Raw genomic sequence first — 19234 nt, 5'->3', positions numbered from 1 at the left:
CGCGGGGGTCCCAGAGGTCAGACCCCTGCAATCAGACACTTATCCTGTGGATAGGGGATAAGTAGTCTTTTGCTGCAGATGTCCTTTAAGGACATTTTTTGGAGTCCCAGCTGCACTGTGCTGAGAAAAGTAAGTGTTCTTTAGAGGGGTGTTCTCGTCTTAAAGGGGTTATCTAGGAATCAAAAAACAGACCTATTTTCTTTCAAAGACCACTCCCTGTCTATCTCTACTTAGGATGTGGTATTACAATTTGGCTCCATTCACTTCAAGGAACTGAGCTGCAGAACCACACTCAACCTGGAGACAGACAGGGAGCGGTCTCTGAAAGAAATTATCTCAGTGTTTCGATTCCTGGATAGCCGCTTTAAGCATTTTTTCAGCTATCCACTGGACAGGTGATAGGGACTCTCACCAGATAGCGCTAAGCTATTGTCACCAGTACCACAGACTCAACAGCAAGGTACTTTCTCTATCACCACTCCATGTGAACTCTTTCCAGACACAATCCTCCATTTGTCTGGTTCTGGGTCCACCATTAAGGTAATGGTGGAGATCCCTGTGGTTGAAACCCCTATTTAGCATTCATCATTAGAAAAATGCTGTTACTGTACACATAGCATTGCATTATCTACCCTAAGTCTTAACAAATATTTTAAAGAATCTAGTGTTTGTTATGGTCTATATATTAGCATTCTAGTCATAGGTGCATGTATTTGAACTCTGGTTGGCATAGACCAGTGTTCCTATTTTTTGTGCAATCTTTGACTGTAAAGCGGTAGGGCCCAATTTACTTATTTATAACCTATATGTATGTTTGTGGAGTGCGAGAGGAAAACCACACAAATACACAGAGACCTTATAAACTCTATGCAGACGGTTCCCCTGGTTGGATTTGAACCCAGGACACCAGCACTGCAGGACCACAGTTCTATCCACCATACTGACCTAAAATAGGCTTGTGGGTCCTAGAACTGCAAGTTATTGCTATAGGAGACAGAACGTCCCATGGAAACTTGCACTTCAGGGATGGTCACTGAAACAAGAAGTCATGTGGTTGCAGCATGTAATGTAAAAGAAATACAAATTCTACAAAAGGTACGTCATAATAAATAATGCATTGGCTCACGGTGCACCGACCCTGTATACATGTACCGAATAGGTAGTGTCCCCATCCTAGGGAATAGCTGTACAGGTAATAGATCTCAACATATTAAACGTAAACCCAGGTGCCCATACAATTGCGTAGTGTTATGCCTTCCAATAAAAGCCCCAAAAATTCTCACCAAATCCAAAATTGTTGGAACCAGAGTTTCTGCACCTGAAAGCTACATCATTGTGTCATAGAGGGGCCGACTTGCATAGCAGTCAAAGAGTTTCATTATTAACATAATATATGAATCGGGGACGGGGGAGGGGAAGGGCAGTGAAACTACAGAGAGAAGCAATAAATAGCTCAAAGTTTACAAAAGTGAAACCCTTCAATAGACGCAATCGTTTCAATTTGGTCCTTGGCAGGATACGCCTCTCCGATCTATAGCTGTATGAGCTGTGTGTATATGTTCACATTAACACGAACGCACATACGTACACCGTTACATTGTCAACCCCCGGACGGTTACATGGTAAATGGGTAAAATGCACATATACACACACACATACGTGCAGAGGGACACTTAGCATGACTCTGATGCCCTGTAGGGACTGCCGTGGGATGGGTAATTTTGTTACATGGTGGACTTGTGAGTTAAAGGGGTTGTCTTCTTTAGAGGAAGGGGACGTTTTCCAAGTTTGATCCTCTCTGATATCTGGAGCAGAATTATAGCATCCTGCTCTGGAGTACTGCCAGCACTGACTGAAAACAGTGGATAGTCACCAGCTAAATGTCACCCCTCATGTTCAGCTTGTTGGGGATCCACTATGTAAGAAGGCATTATCCAAGCTCTTCAGTCCCTTGGAGACTTGATGATGAAGTATGCCCATCCATGTGTCAGAAGCTATGGGTCCAATGCAAAAGTCAACAATCAACCCCATCAAAGACCTACAGATAGGGTCAGCCATAGGCTGAAGCAGAAATAAAGCTCCATAGTTCTGATTACATCAAAGTCCCATGTCCTGACTGGTTCTCAGATTCAGGATCATCTGTAAAAGTTGAAGCATGCTTGGTGTAAACAATGAGTGGTGGCCGCCATTTTCTAAGGCTGCCGGCACATGAACAGGTTCCCCCACAATAGATTTTTCACCAACCAAAAGATCAAGCTGTTATCAATTCCACCCCTGAGCGAGAACCGATCGTACCCCAAATAAATGGGTCCTCATGTTACAGACTTCTTTTGTAATATTGTGGGACAACCACCAGAAGCATATGTTTGGAGGATATTCTTCATAAACACAGGTAAGTGGTGAGAAATGTTGCCACTTCTCAGGCCTCGTCAGCCCCCAACCAGACGAGCTTAAAAGATCTTTATATGATGATCTACAGAGAGATCTACGCCCCCTTCCATAGACTTGCATTGAGGGGGCGGGGCGTGATGTCATGAGGGGGCGGGGCTATGACATCATGCGCTACCGGCATCGGCTCCATCGTTCAGAACAGTTTGTTCCAAACGCTGAGCAGCGGAGTACCCCTTTAAGGCTCGATTTTTTTTCAGTTTTTAATTCCTTTTAAAAAAAACACCAAGATTTCTGAGTGTTTCTTATGGTATTTCTACAACCAGGTTGTTCTCAGGATGAATGTAGGATCACAACTCAGCTCCATTTACTTCAATAGAGCTGAGATGCAATACCACATACAAACGCAGAGCAAGAGTGGCACTGTTTCTGGAAGAACACAGCTGTGGGTTTTTTTTTATTCTGAAAAAGGGAATCTGTCAACTGCAAGTCCCGTTCCTAACTGCTGACCCTGTTAGATAGCTGTTAGACACATGGTACCTTTGAGATATGTTGGTGCCTCTATGAAGTAGAAAAATGCTTTGACTTTCTCTGCCAAGTGTCAAAGAGGCATTCCTAAGCTCCTGAAGTGTTTTCTTGCTTCCCCCCCCCTCCCATGCCTGTCCCTGCTTGATTGGCAGTCAACTGAAAGCCGAGCCCTGTTTCCAAACCTCACACAATTTGTATGCACAGCGCAGCAGGGAGATTTAGAAACAGGGCTTGGCTTTCAGCTGACTGTCAATCAAGTAGGGACAGGGATGAGAGGGGAGCGAGGAGCCGTTTCAGCCTTCAGCGCCTCAGATTGGGAACACCTCATTAACTCTTTGTAGCAAAGAAAAATAGCATTTTTGCATCCGAAGCACAGACAGCTATATGAGAGGTACCATGGCCCAGATTTATGAAAGACTGTCTTCGGTAGAGCTATTTCCCCACGTTTATTTGGGTGGTGGGTTTGACTAATGTGCATCTTATTTTTCAAGAAGGTGCAGCAGGATGATGAATTTTGCGCAGCTCTGCTGTGGTGGGAAAAGCTCTACCACATACACTTTTTCTAGACACTTGTGAGGGAGGGAAGTAGACACTTTCCCGGGTCCTGAATTTGGCAGGTTAGGTATTTTTTACTTTCACAGAGCTGCTGGGACATTGTTACTTGTATTTTAGACGCTACAATCAAATCTGATTGCGGTGTCTAAGGGGTTAAAGCCGGCATCACAGTGATCGATGATGTCTGGCATTAGAAATGGGTCCTGGTGGCAGATAGCGGCCAGGACCACCAAGCTATGACCCGCACTCAGCTCCTGATTGCGTGTGTCATAGAAGGAGAGTGGGACGCTGTCGTCCACAAGGGGTTAAATGTTGAATTGTGGAAGGTAGAAGTGATTCTCACGCCTTACTGGTAGGTGGTGTCGCTTTGCACCTAAAAAAAGTACCTTTGCGCACAAAATAGCGACTTTTGACATAAGTTGTAAATGATAAATACGTGACCACTGCATGGTCAAAAAGAAAAAGTTCTAAGGGTAGGAAAAAAGAGTGAAACTGCCTATATCAAAAGACGCATAAAAGTCGCTAAATATGCTGCTTGCGCAATTGTAGACCCAAGTGAATACTTCCAACAAGTCACAAGAAACAATAGACAGACAATCTTCATAAAGAGTGTCCAGAACATGAGAAACATGGCTATTTTTTTTTTCAGAAGCAGCGCCACACTTGTCCACAGGTTGTACATGGTATGACAGCTCAACAGCATTCATTTCAGTGTAAATCTGCTGCAATACCGAACACCACCACTAGACTGGGGTCGCACTGTTTGTGAAAAAATAGTTACTACTACCTGTGTTTAAGCAGCAATACCTCCAAACCATAAGCCTGCTACAAATCTGCATTAACAAAAAGAAATGGTAGTCAAAAAGAAGACAATTAACCCTTTTTTTTTGGAGAAGGGGGGGGGAGGTTATATAGAATGCAATTAATGGCAGAATTTAACGGTGGGTAAATAAAGTGCATCCTGAACCCACTGGAAGTAACCACTTCATGAGGCAAGAAATATTCATTGTGTTAATTCTCTTGGTTCCTAGTCCTCAGTCAGGTTGGATCGGATCACAAGAAAGCTGCCGGCATGAGTGATGGGTACACGCTGGGATTGGTGGCGCTATTAAAGGGACCTTGCACGTGCATTGGTGGTGTACGAGGCACAGATTGATGAGACATTGGCAGTAGCGTTTAGTGTTAACAGGAGACCAGACAGAGCAGGGCGTGTAAGCTAAAGTGAGGGGTCCCCGAGGATAGGGAGGGTGGGTGTGCTAGTCTTGCCTGCTGGGACACATGACATCTGACCCATTGAGTTTTCTTGTGTTTTTTTTTTTTTTCTTTCTTTTTTTTTTTGTCTGTTTCTTGGTTTTTATAGAAAAAATAAACCGATCACCATAACAAAAACTAAGAAAGGAAAATAAAAAAAGGATTGTGGTGTGTGGAGTCCCCAGGAAGGGAAGTTAGGCCGTCGGCTCCTCCTCCATGGGCTCTTCCAATGGTCTGCAGGGACAAAGAAGTGGAATTAGTCCTTGATCAGTCACAATATTGTATCTTAAATGGATTGTACATGACAGCACCAAACTAGTCCATGGGTTGTGTCTGGTATTGCAACTAGAAATTGGTAAGTCCGTTTAGGGTGGTTTCCCTAGAATCGGCCTTCAAATTCTATTAGCATTCAATGGCTGATTCAGATTCAGCCTTACATTCGCTGAGTGCATTTCCCATTAAATGAATGGAGTTAAAGGGGTATTCCCTAAATACTTTAAGTAAAAGTAGCCATATCAGCTATTTATATTTTAGTACTACATTAAGTAGTATATGCATACTTAGAGGGCTGTATCCAGTCGTGTAAATTCTCTGTTTTTCAGCATGAAGGGTATCATGCAACACAGCGACCTCAGTACACATTGTATTTTATAGTGTGAGACACCCACAACATTTTTTCCGAACGATTGGAGTGGGTGGCGGGGGGTTGTGACTTCACTGCCATGCCCCCTCATGATGTCATGCCACACCCCCTCAATGCAAATCTATGGGAGGGGGTGTGGCGGTAGACTTGCATTGAAGGGACGTGGCATGACATCACGAGGGGGAGTGGCAGTGATGTCACGGCCACCCACTACAATTGTTTTAAACGAACGATGGGTGCTGCACAGAGATCGTGGGGGTCCCAGCTGCGGGACCCCCGGGATCAAACATCTTATCCCCTATCCTTTGGATAGGGGATAAGATGTCTCGGGGCGGAGTACCCCTTTAAGCGGCAATGCATAGTACATCACTGCTTACTGTACAAGAGGTGGGGCTGTTGTCAAGATAAGAAGTCCCTGCTCCTCTAGTTTCTGTGGAGCCGTAAGATTGGGGCCAACTACATCCCTCCAGATTTGTATGGGCTGGGTGCACAGGGCCCTGCTCAGCAAATGTAAGAAGCTACAAAGACACTAAGCCGCCATATATCTGTGTCTAATGAATGTACAGGAGCAGGGACTCCAAAAATGACAGGTGTTCCTGCTAAGTTTCCTTGTCTCCCTACACTAGTGCGCCAAGGAAACTACTTAGTGAACACTTGGTCCAGTAAGGGAAAGAAACAGATATGCATGGCACTCGGAAGGAGATCCTGCCACAGTTCCAATTTGTCCAAAGAAACTTACCAAAAAATTGTGATTTGGACAAATCAGAATTTTTGGGAAAATTCTGAATGAATCTAGTTTGTTCAGAATCGATTTACTCATCACCATTTAACTTCAATAGACTGAGCTGCATTCCCTAACATAACCTATGGACATCTGGGCATTGGGAATGGGGCCTGGGGAGAAGCCCCTCTCTGTTACCTGGAGATACAGTCTGTATTGCTTTGCTCTGTATCTACGGATAATGACGCCAACGCGCTAACGGTTTCCGCATCCTCCACCTCACCCCGTTGTGCTTCCAAGAAGGAGTGGCTTAGCGCAATGTTTTTTAAGGAGCTCCAGTGTTTACCTATAAGGAATAAAGAAAGCATCTTTGTCTATTGCAGTCCTCCAATGGGTCAATGCCTGTAGTTTACTGGTGGATCAGTTAACCACTTAAGGACCGGGGGTCAGTTTCATGAAAAAAACTCATTTTGTGGTAATCAGCCGCGTCTAGGCAAACATTTCCCCAGCAGTGGTCACATGACAAGCTGGCCACTGAATTGAACTGCTGTCTACATCATACATGGACTCAAGTTGGGGGGGGGGGGGGGGCGGTCGGCGGATCGGGGGGGTCGGGAGCCTTGCAGAACAACAGACCACATGGAAAGCATGTTTTGAGACAACCCCTTAAAGGACAAAGTGCATGTATTCACTTATATATTTTGCCTTATTGCATTCAGCTAGAACGATTTGAAATGAAAAAAAAAAAAAAAAAAAAAGTTGGTTTTGGGATGATTCTGATTCTGGCCATTGATTCCACAAACAAATTTTCCGTGCAAGGACCTTAAGGGTATAGTCACACATATGTAATCAGTTGTGCTGCATATTTTATGCTGTAGATTTCAGGTAATCATTTATATTGATTAAATCTGCAGCAATAAATCCACAACATGAAATCTGCAGTGGATTATTTATGTGTGTAGCCATATTGTAATGACCTTAAAGGGGTTATCCAGGAATTGAAAAACAGAGCTAATTTCTTTCACAAACTTCTCCCCCTCTGTCTCCAGGCTGGGGGTGGTTCTGCGGCTCAGTTCCATTGAAGTGAATGGAGCCAAGTTGTAAAACCACACCCAACCTGGAGACAGACAGGGAGCGGTTTTTGAAAGAAATTAGCTGTGTTTTTTAATTCCTGGATTAAAGTTATTGTGTAATTTATACCACACGGTGTACACCATAAAAAAAAGAATGGCTGAATTGCACTTTATATTTTCCTTTTAAAAAAAAAAAAAAAAAAAGGCTGTTCTGGCATTGTCCCTAATATCATCCTTAGGTCCCGCGTTAGCTATGTCTTAAGGCTCAGTTCACACATTTTTTGATCAGTATATTTTAGCCAAAATCCAGAGTGGGACCAACACAGTGACAGACTATAATCAAAGGTTTGCACCATTTTCTGTGTTTTGGACTGATTTTGGCTAAAAATACAAATTACGATGTGATGAACCCTTAAAGGGGTCCTCCGGCCCCTTTAAGGCTGGGTTCATCACATCGTATTTTGCTTTGTATTTTTAGCCAAAATCAGTCCAAAACACTGATGACATAGATAATGCAAAAAATTTTTTTTAATCAAATGGTGCCAAGGAATCTTAATCCTTCCAGTACTTATCAGCTGCTGTATGCTCCAGAGGAAGTTGTGTAGTTCTTTCCAGTCTGTCCACAGTGATCTCTGCTGACACCTCTGTCCATGTCAGGAACTGTCCAGAGCAGGAGAGGTTTGCTATGGGGATTTGCTCCTGCTCTAGACAGTTCCTGACATGGACAGAAGTGTCAGCAGAGAGCACTGTGGTCAGACTGGAAAGAACTACACAAATTTCTCTGTAGTATACAGCAGCTGATAAGTACTGGAAGGATTAAGATTTTTATATAGAAGTAATTTACAAATCTGTTTAGCTTTCTGGCACCTGTTGATTAGAATTTTTATTTTTTTCCCACCGGAGTACCCCTTTAAGGTGAAAATGTGCTGTTATACGTTTATGTAACAGAACATTCATATTTGGGCACTAATACTAGACAATTCTGCGGACCATTACTAAACCCGGGGTTGTCAATAAAACTGCCAGCTCTAGCGACTGCAATGCCTGGGCGGATGGCGACAGCTACACCCCTTCCCCATTCAGCAGTATAATCCACACGGATCACTGCGCTTTAGGTTTTAAAATTCCATTAGTACAGGAGGGCAGCTGTAAATCTTAGCTGCCCTCCTGCTGACGATTATGTGGGAACAACTTCTGTGCCCACGCAATCGCATTGATCTACATGTACGTCAAAATGGAGGAATTACCTCCCGCCTATAACATACATACATGCAAGAGAGAGTGATTATGCAAAGTATAACCCTTTCCTCTGCTTTACCTCTACTCCAGTTTCCCAACCAGTGTGCCTCCAGCTGTTGCAAAACTACAACTCCCAGCATGCCCGGACAGCCGTTGGCTGTCCGGGCATGCTGGGAGTTGTAGTTTTGCAACAGCTGGAGGCACCCCGGTTGGGAAACCCTGCTCTACTTAACCCCTTAATGACCAAGCCCATTTTCACCTTAAGGACCAGGCCAATTTTATTTTTGCGTTTTCGTTTTTTCCTCCTCGCCTTCTAAAATCCATAACTCTTTTATATTTCCATCTACAGACCCATATAAGGGCTTGTTTTTTGCGTGACCAATTGTACTTTGTAATGAAACCTCTCATTTTACCATAAAATGTACGGCGAACCCCAAAAAAATAAACGGACAATTTTCATTTTTATTAGGGGGAGGGGATTTTTCACTTTTTTTTACTTTTTATTTTTACATTTTTCAACTTTTTTTTTTTTTTTTTTTACACTTTTTATGTCCCCATAGGAGACTATCTATAGCAATCGTTTGATTGCTAATACTGTGTAGTGCTATGTATAGGACACAGCACCGCTCAGTATTATCGGTGATCTTCTGCTCTGGTCTGCTCGATCTCAGACCAGAGCAGAAGACCCCGGGAGACGTCCGGAGCAAGGTGAGGGGACCTCCGGCCGCCATGCTGGATGATCGGATGACCGCGGCAGCGCTGCGGGCGATCCGATCATTGAATCAAAGTACCGCACTGCCGCAGATGCAGTGATCTGTATTGATTATAGCATCTCAGGGGTTAACGGCGGACATGCGTGCGATCGCGGATGTCGGCCATTACGGGCGGGTCCCCGGAACCTGCCGTGTATGATGCGGAGGAAGGAAGGGTGCTCGCGGTCATACACAGGACGTAAATGTACGTCCTGGTGCGGGAAGTCCCGCCAAACCAGGATGTACATTCACATCCGTGGTCGTTAAGGGGTTAATAAAGGTGCCATCTACTTCATACAGAAGATACTCACTCTGGATAGTGATGACTTTCTCTAGAGTGGTCACTGCATTGGCGCTGGGTCTTTGCTGTAGGACACTGTCATCAAATGGCGTAGGCTGCAGAGCAAAAACACAAGAGTTAACTTATATAAGGCACTCCTCGCCACTTCTCAAAAACATCCTCCAAAACCACAATTTCTTCTCACCTCCATGCCCAGAAGGGCTGACACACAAGCCTCAGAGGCATCACAGATGGCGGTTAAGTCGTGTCCTCCTTCTAAAGCCATGACAACTCTACCTCCCGCCAGAGACATCAACTGTGTGGTGAGGTGCCCAAAACCTAAATGGGACACAGGCAAAATTGAAGCATTGGCATCAATGGAGATTTACACTGGACAACAACCCAATATTTTTAGTTTTTCAACTTTAATGGGGTACTCCTGTGGAAAACTTTTTTTTTTTTTTTTTTTTACTCAACTGGTGCCAGAAAGTTAGACAGATTTGTAAATCCCTTCTATTAAAAAATCGTAATCCTTCCAGTACTTATTAGCTGCTGAATACTACAGCGGAAATTCTTTTCTTTTTGGAACACAGAGCTCTCTGCTGACATCACAAGCACAGTGCTCTCTGCTGACATCTCTGTCCATTTTAGGAACTGTCCAGAGCAGCATATGTTTGCTATGGGGATTTTCTCCTACTCTGGACAGCTCTTAAAATGGACAGAGATGTCAGCAGAGAGCACTGTGGTAATGATGTCAGCAGACAGCACTGTGTTCCAAAAAGAAAATAATTTCCTCTGTAGTATTCAGCAGCTAATAAGTACTGGAAGGATTAAGATTTTTTAATAGAAGTAATTTACAAATCGGTTTAACTTTCTGGCACCAGTTGATAAAAAAAAATCCCCTTTAAATTCTGGTCCTTCATCATAAGCCGTGGTTTTACAGAGTAATGAATTTGACAATTGTTAGACATCCATGCTTACATTTTGCTGTAACAGAGTAGCCTCCAAGTGGACTCTGGTGCCCCTCCACTGCATCAAAGCCAGCTGAGACTAGGACAAGGTCTGGAGAGAACTCCTGAGCTATAGGCATGACCACCAACCTAGAGGAGAAGACAATGCGGATTCAAAACCAATGATAGGTCAATTAAAACAAATAAACAACAACATAAAAATGATATTTAAAATTGCCCATTACTGGGCCCTCTATATAGTTGTAAGAGGTGGATGGTCAGCTTTGGAAGGTCAAAGGGGGAGATTTACCAAAACCTGTCCAGAGGAAAAGTTGCTGAGTTGCCCATAGCAACCAATCAGATCGCTTCTTTCATTATTCAGAGGCCTTTTCAAAAATAAAAGAAGCGATCTCATTGGTTGCTATGGGCAACTCTTACCAAAACCTGTCCAGAGGAAAAGTTGCTGAGTATCCCATAGCAACCAATCAGATCACTTCTTTTATTTTTGAAAAGGCCTCTGAATAATGAAAGCAGCAATCTGATTGGTTGCTATGGGCAACTCAGCAACTTTTCCTCTGGACAGGTTTTGGTAAATCTCCCCCAAAATGCTTTTAAGAACATATAATGGTTTTGGGGGGGAGGAATCCCAACAAATATCTTATTGGTAACCATAATATGCTTCTTCTAATATGAGACTGCAATAAAATGACATTTGTTATGGAGAAACATTGCTGGAACATGACCATGAATAGTCAAAATTGCAATGGCCTGAGTAAAGTCACCTTACATGGAACAAAAATGGAAGAGAACTTCACTAGTAGTAAACAATACCTAAAAGCAGCTAAGTACTCTGCATCTCCCACAGGCGGCTCCACTCCCCCTGTCCATGCAATGTTCACATTAAATCCAACTCCACAACCGGCACCCACCTGAGAAATACAGAAACATTTTATGCAGACACATTTGGTGCCATAAATCATTGTCTGGAGCTTCTCCAAGTCAATTCAACTCACCTCCTCTGGAGAGCCACTGCCGGGGAAAAAGTTGCCATCATCATAACGGTGAAGAGACACATACAGGACATTGGGGTCACTGTAAAAGGCTTGTTGGGTTCCATTGCCATGGTGAATGTCCTATGAAGGGGATACAGTAGGGTTTAATCCGAGTCTACTTTCTGTATTATAATGGCTGCTCATATTGTTGTAACATTGGCAACTCACCCAGTCGACTATAAGAATCCGACCCACATTCATCTTTTGACGGAGAAGTTTGGCGGCAATGGCTACAGAGTTGAAAAAGCAGAAACCCCTAAATCACAAAGAGAGCAGGATAAGGGTCAGTGAGACTAGTGCTTGGATAGTAGTCTAAGGTTATCTACTACCTGGATTTCCTAATCTAATAATCATCCTTATGACTGGCCAAAAACGAATGTGTTTGTTGGCCCGTGTTTCTAGCTAACCCTAAGCATGGCCCTTCCTTCATTTAGGCCTTCCTCATGATACTTACATGGCAACGGACTCTTCTGCATGGTGTCCTGGTGGGCGGATTACTGCAAATCCATTCTATGAGATTAGAAATAATAGAGATCAATCACAGTTAAGACAACGTATCGTCTGATCTCCCCATATTGTTATATGAGTTACCTTTAGTTCCCCAGATGCTACTTTAAATGTCAGCTCGATCAGAGACCCTACAGCCGTTCTGACTGCTGCCGGAGAATGGAGCTCATTCCATACTGTGTCACTATCCACCTGTTATTGAAGAGCCAATGAATAAAATGGAGCAACACTACCAAATGGACAACAACGTGTATGGGCAAGACTTACCCCGATGCCACCACACGGAAGCACTGCATACATCTTCTGGGAGAGTGGACCTATTGGATGGGTAGAAAAGAACATTGGAGAGCTTGAGTTTAAAAACAGTAAAAGACAAGATGTATGACCCACCATTTCTATATTCTATCCAGGACTATACCAATGTTTATGGATATTTTCATGTAGATAAGAGACACTTTTGGTGCTCTGGTGTAACGTCCATCTAAGACCCATCTAAAACCAATATACAGGGTTATCGCTCATTTGCTGCATCATACCACCCACCCCAACCCTTTTTTATTTTGCCACTTCCCAAAATTTTACTCTAAATTTTACTACTCCATCTGAACTCCCAGACAGTAGCAGGTCCTCTATCTTCAGCCCCTCACCCAGCAGGTTCTTGCTCTCCAGTTTGTGGCGGCTCTGCGGGCTGGTCCCGTACAGGAGGGTGTGGTGCTCTGTATGTACCGTCTGAATCTCGTCCAGCGTGGCCTTCCTGCCCCGCACGCGCTGTGAGAGGGACATTGTGTCACTCTTAGTGTATTTAACCCCAAAGATTGCCACTAAAGTAAGTCTTCAAAATCTCTGTGACAACTATATTTACACACCTCTAGTGCTTAAAAAAAAGCATGTTTCATTATATGCACTCTATATAAAGCAGTTTTGCTGTGACCCATTCAATTCCACCCATTTGTGGGATTATTATGTCCTACCCAGACATTTACATATGATCCTCTCAACATTAAGTGCCATATAAGTCACCTGGCATTTGCTTAGTAGACCAGTCTCCTGTAGACGGGACCAAATACTCTGTATTCTCCCAGCATGTTCTGGGTGGTTATTGGTGTCTCCACAAGTGCACTGGTGTTTCAGCATCAAAGTGTCATAGACTAAACCTGTGGAGAAAGACGGCAGAATAAAAACCAAAATCACTTTCAACTACCCTTTTCAGACAAAGGGAGGTCCCTTGTTTGGGGCTTTCATAACAAAGCTACAGGAAAGAGTGTCTACAAAGTCTCCTTCTTCCTGGAGGACTCAGCATGTCCATGCATTACAAGAAAAAACCATTAAAGAAGCACTCTGGGATGTTTTTTGGCCCATATCATGAACACTTACCATCAATCCATCACTAGTCCTACAGTGCCATCTGTTTTATTCCAGCACAGCTGCATCCATGCTTTTTAATTCTGCAACTGGGTCATGTGATCAACAGTCTGACCCACAGAAAATCAGTCTTTAATGTGTCAGAGGAAGTGGTCAGTCCTAGGTCAGCTGACTTCCTCTGAACTACAGGATGATATCATCACCTATCAAATCTCTTCTGTCTGCTCACAGACCCCTCCTCTATCTGTATACTGCAACTGCTATCTCTATGGGATCAAAGTGTAATTATGAATGAACAGCCTGAAGACTTCAAATCTTCACAGCCCCCCCTCCAAGCGCATTTTTACCAGCATCGCCTGTTCTATTAAGCTATTAACCTAATGTTCAAGATGAAGTGCGGGTGATGCTGCTCACAGTTTCCCTTTCCATTTAATGTGCACTATGTAATGCTACATTTCTATATTGGGGGTGCTGCAGGGTAATGGAGTGCCTGCTGCCAAGTCCCCCCTGCAGATCAGAATGGATCACTCAGGGTCACACTGGGATCAGCTTGCTTTCGAGGGGTCATTCTAATGTAAAGGAAATTTACATATTGTATAGAAATTGCATATTGGGAATTGTATAGAAAATCTTCTCAATGGTTGGAAATGAAACAACCTAATAATGAATTAATCCAGTTCTTATAGACTTACACTTTTACAGAAAAGGACCAATCCTCACAATAAGGCAGCTTAATAACTAGTCGGGAATTTATTCATTAGAATGAGTCATTTCCTGCTGTAGTAATAGGTTCCTTTCTTCTCCATGCCTTCATGATGTCACTGCTTTCTGGTAAATGGTCAGACTGCTCTGCTGAGCAATGATACAAACCACCAGACGACTATAGAGGCGACCTTTGCTCTGGCCTCGAGAATTGTCACACTTTGTGCAGGAAGAATAATGGTTAAAGGGGTTGTCCCCTCTGGGCAACAACTTTTCTCAATGGCTGGCTGATCACCATAGGTTTGGCGTGTGATCACTGGATGAAGCTGCAGGTGGCAGCCAGTGGGAGTTGCAACATTAAAGGGGTATTTCTGGATTTTTTTCTTCAGCCTTTAAGCCAACAATGCCAAGTTATAATACTGTGGAATGCAGGGAGAGAAAAAACACACAGAGACGGCGCTCCAATGGTGACAATCGTAGGTGACAGGTGAATTGTAGGGAGAATTGAAATAATGCCCACCTTGGTGTGTTGTGTGGGCAGGCACAACACTGCTTAGCGCTTTGAATGGAGGTATGTCGGGAGGCAGCCGGCCGTCAGTCCCGCTTTGCTAGCGGTCAGGAACAGGTAGACAGATGTGGAATCTGGGTTGCCTGGCAGGGCTACCCAGATGTCCAATGAAAATCCGACTTGTAGCTGGATAGGCACACACCCGAGGATGGACACGGAGCTGAAATGGTTAATAAAGGCTTTATTTCTGGTGTGGAACAATGCATTTCGAGGGGGAACCCCTCTTCGTCAGGCTCATAACCATGACCTGACGAAGAGGGGTGCCCCCCCGAAACGCGTTGTTCCACACCAGAAATAAAAGCTTTATCAACCATTTCGGCTCCGTGTCCATCCTCGGGTGTGCGCCTATCCAGCTACAAGTCGGACATCTTGCTAGCCCTGCCAGGCTACCCAGATTCCACATCTGTCTACAAGTTATAATACTGTGTAATATGCTACTATTACCTCCGTACGCAGCCTTGTCTCCATTTTATGCACCCACACCCAGAAGTGCTGTAGTGCAAGTCTTTTTATTTTACTGTTGTCTCTGTCCTTCCCAGCAATCAATGCGGCCAAAGACAATATTAAATAAGGCACATGGTCTACAGAGGGTGCGGCTAAGCTGTAGTAGTAGATAGCAGAGTGGAAGGAATTACTGAAGTAATGCTATCCCCCCCAGCAGTAGCTTGTCTTCCCAACAACAGAGGGATTGAACAGTTGAGGTCTATCAAGCCCGAACCTTCTCTCCCACAACATCTGCAGAAACACAAAGCAGAGGCGCTCTCTGTGGAGGATCACATGTGCTAAGGCCGGACAGGGACGGGGGTCAAGATGGTCTCTTAACCGCTCCGGTTGTGTACCAACATACACAACAATGGTTAGCACGTACTGAACAATGGAGAATTCTTTGTTGTCCGTCTGCAGCCTTCCCATGTAAACTTGTGCAATCCAGTGAACTTCATAGGTAACAGGGAAATCTATGGCACTGACCAAGACAGAGACAACTCAGGTGAGTAGGTTCAAGTAAAAAGCTTTATTCAGCCAAGATGCAACGCGTGAAATGCGTTGCATCTTGGCTGAATAAAGCTTTTTACTTGAACCTACTCACCTGAGTTGTCTCTGTCCTGGTCAGCGCCATAGAATTCCCTGCCACCTACAAAGTTCACTGGATTGCACACCATCTGCAGGGAAAAGTCAGGAGGATCCCATACACATGAGATGGTCATCTAATCCCACCAAAATCTCTAATGGGGGCCTTTAAGCTTACTGTAATGTAACCTTAACCGGTCTTGTCTATGACACCACGTGGCATGTAGCAGCCCCTGTATCCTTTAAAGTAAAGGGGAGGGGGATTCTAGATGCACACACTGCCACAGGGTGTTGAGAAGGAGGTTCCCACTCTTAATTGCTGCCTCTTGGTTCTAGGGAAGAGTCGTCTTAGCAGGAACTGCCTCCTCGGCCAATCACTGAGGCGGGACACTGCTGAGGCCATGGATTGACTAAGTGGGTAGTTTCTGCTGAGATGATTCTTCAATGGAACCAGGAAGCAGCAGGGACAAGTGGGGACCGGTAGGTGTTGAAATGGCAGCTACTGTGGGGCACAAAGAGGACATTTTACTGTGTAGGAGCACAAAAAGGTGAGTTACCACTTTGGGCAGAAATTAAGTATAATTATTGTGTTGGGTCACAAAGGTGGCGTTTTTTTTTTTTGTGGTGTGCACAAACTGTGAAATATTACATTGTGGGGCACAAAAAGGAGGCACTAGTACTGTTTGGGGGCACAAAGAAGGGTATTGCTGGTAGCAGATAAATTCTTTTTTATTTTTCAAATCCCTTTTCAGAAATTAAAGCAGCGATCTGATTGGTTGCTATGGGAAACTCCGCAACTTTTCCTCGGGACAGGTTTTGATAAATCTCCCCCATTGTTTTTGGGAGAAGGGTCCATTGTTACCAAACATATTGTCTTGGGGCTTAAAGGGGTTATCCAGGAGAAAAACTTTTTTTTATATATATCAACTGGCTCCAGAAAGTAAAACAGAATTGTAAATTACTTCTATTAAAAAAAAATCTTAATCCTTTCAGTACTTATGAGCTTCTGAAGTTGAGTTGTTCTTTCCTGTCTAAGTTTTCTCTGATGACACGTGTCTCGGGAACCGCCCAGTTTAGAAGAGGTTTGCTATGGGCATTTGCTTCTAAACTAGGCGGTTCCCGAGACCTGTGTCATCAGAGAGCACTTAGACAGAAAAGAACAACTCAACTTCAGAAGCTCATAAGTACTGAAAGGATTAAAGGGGTTATCCAGGAAAAAACTTTTTTTTATATATCATCAACTGGCTCCAGAGAGTTAAACAAATTTGTAGATGACTTCTATTAAAAAATCTTAATCCTTTCAGTACTTATGATCTGCTGAAGTTGAGTTGTTCTTTTCTGTCTAAGTCCTCTCTGATGACACAGGTCTCGGGAACTGTCCAGTAGTAGAAGCAAATCCCCATAGCAAACCTATTCTACTCTGTGCAGTTCCCGAGACAAGCAGAGATGTCAGCAAAGAGCACTGTTGCCAGACAGAAAAGAACAAGTCAACTTCAGCAGCTGATAATTATTGGAAGGATTAAGATTTTTAAACAGAAGTAATTTACAAATCTGTTTAACTTTCTGGAGCCAGTTGATATATATAAAAAAAAGTTTTTTTTTTCCTGGATAACCCCTTTAAGACCTAGCAATGCCCCTTGGGCCTGCACGTTTCTCCTGAAGTGGCTACTAAAGGAGAAATAGGGTATTAGATGGTGCCTATTCACGCAATACATGGTCACACTGAGTCGTCCAGAGTTAAAGGAACTGTTTTTAGCTGTATTTCTGCATGAAGTAACCCATATAACATTCATATGCCCTGATAGGATGGACAACCCCTTTTCCTAATGGCATAACCTCTTTAATGTTGTTCTGCCCTAATCTTGCAATTCTTATAAAGGGACATTATTTTCAGGTGCACTGACATACCTGTGGTGCTTAGAACTCTGCGTCGCGGCTCTGAACTGACAGAGGTAAGTGGAGCAGCAGGAGACGACTGGGTACGACTTAAAGCTGAATGAGGAAGGGAACCTTGATACAGAGGAAGAGTGTCTGGGAACATCTGTAAGAGACACAATGACAGCTAAGGATTAGGAAAGAGAAAATGGGCTGTTAATATAGGATCATACACTAAACCTTTATAAATAAATAAATAAAAGTAGTGGGATATAAATTTTCGATGCGTTGCAGACTCCCTGTTCTGCCATCTAATTGAAGAACACTGCAGTTGGTCTCCACCCTGTCTGAAAAGGCAGAAAATGCCGAGCAATAATAAAAGTCAAACTCGTGCCAAAAATATGAAAATTCTGTTTTTGCTGGAGATTTATATCTTTTTCTAATCCCTCTCCTTCGAGTATTCCTTACACAACTACGCTGAAGCCCAACCTATGGCTTTACAGCTGTTGCAAAATGACAACTAGAAGGCCCTGATAGCCGCAGACCCCCCTCTTACACATGGACATTTGTCCTGGCCAAGGCTGCATCTGTTCTGAATGGGAAGAGGGGGAGAACCACCGGCCAGATGCCTCTAGAGCAGTGTTTCCCAACCAAGGTGACTCCTGCTGTTGCAAAACTACAACTCCCAGCATGCCCGGACAGCCTTTGGCTGTCTGGGCATGCTGGGAGTTGTAGTTTTGCAACAGCTGGAGGCACCCTGGTTGGGAAACACTGCTCTAGTGGCTGCTTATCTCCCCTGAAAACACAAATGTTAGATCCAAAAATATCAGATACATACACATTAGATGGCGAGTCCTGCCATATACAGTGTGTATGACCCTGCCATACTACTTTACATATCTCAGTTTTCCGACTGCCATTGACCAGAATGTTTCCAGTGTAAGGACCTGCAACAAGCTGCTCATATCTCACCTACTTTGACATGGTGACTCTAGCACTCCAGTGTTAGGACATTACAAATCAACTCTTTAACTCAAGTGAGAGGACTATTACGTATGAAATTCCATTTCTCAGCTTCCTGGAAGTGTGAGGACCCTATTACTTCATATCAACAACCATCTCTGTAGTGTGAGGACCCTATTACTTCATATCAACAACTATCTCTGTAGTGTGAGGACCCTACTACTTCATATCAATAACCATCTCTGTAGTGTGAGGACCCTACTACTTCATATCAACTATCTCTGTAGTGTGAGGACCCTACTACTTCATATCAACAACTATTTCTGTAGTGTGAGGACCCTACTACTTCATATCAATAACCATCTCTGTAGTGTGAGGACCCTATTACTTCATATCAACAACTATCTCTGTAGTGTGAGGACCCTACTACTTCATATCAATAACCATCTCTGTAGTGTGAGGACCCTACTACTTCATATCAACTATCTCTGTAGTGTGAGGACCCTACTACTTCATATCAACAACTATTTCTGTAGTGTGAGGACCCTACTACTTCATATCAATAACCATCTCTGTAGTGTGAGGACCCTACTACTTCATATCAACTATCTCTGTAGTGTGAGGACCCTACTACTTCATATCAACAACCATCTCTGTAGTGTGAGGACCCTACTACTTCATATCAACAACTATCTCTGTAGTGTGAGGACCCGACTACTTCATATCAACAACTATCTCTGTAGTGTGAGGACCCTAC

At 43.6% G+C, this 19234-nt stretch overlaps 1 protein-coding gene across 5 annotated transcripts in view; it reads right to left on the bottom strand.

Moving 5' to 3' along the window:
* Positions 1–765: 765 nt before the first annotated feature.
* HDAC5 (histone deacetylase 5) overlaps positions 766–19234 on the bottom strand; it is a 98869-nt gene continuing 80400 nt past the window's right edge. For all 5 annotated transcript variants that reach the window (XM_056549043.1, XM_056549046.1, XM_056549044.1 and 2 more), the window contains 14 exons: positions 17548–17680; positions 12960–13093; positions 12587–12707; positions 12207–12256; positions 12024–12131; positions 11887–11942; positions 11601–11688; positions 11394–11513; positions 11212–11309; positions 10412–10530; positions 9636–9769; positions 9462–9546; positions 6285–6432; positions 766–4956 (listed from right to left, as the gene is read on the bottom strand). In XM_056549043.1, the coding sequence (XP_056405018.1) occupies positions 4917–4956; positions 6285–6432; positions 9462–9546; positions 9636–9769; positions 10412–10530; positions 11212–11309; positions 11394–11513; positions 11601–11688; positions 11887–11942; positions 12024–12131; positions 12207–12256; positions 12587–12707; positions 12960–13093; positions 17548–17680 (1434 nt within the window). In that variant the 3' untranslated portion in view covers positions 766–4916. The remainder of the gene's footprint in view (positions 4957–6284; positions 6433–9461; positions 9547–9635; positions 9770–10411; positions 10531–11211; positions 11310–11393; positions 11514–11600; positions 11689–11886; positions 11943–12023; positions 12132–12206; positions 12257–12586; positions 12708–12959; positions 13094–17547; positions 17681–19234) is intronic.

The sequence above is a fragment of the Hyla sarda genome, chromosome 12 (genome assembly GCF_029499605.1).
Source record: "Hyla sarda isolate aHylSar1 chromosome 12, aHylSar1.hap1, whole genome shotgun sequence".
In the NCBI taxonomy this organism is placed as follows: Eukaryota; Metazoa; Chordata; class Amphibia; order Anura; family Hylidae; genus Hyla; species Hyla sarda.
This window is presented reverse-complemented; position numbering and strand designations above follow the sequence as displayed.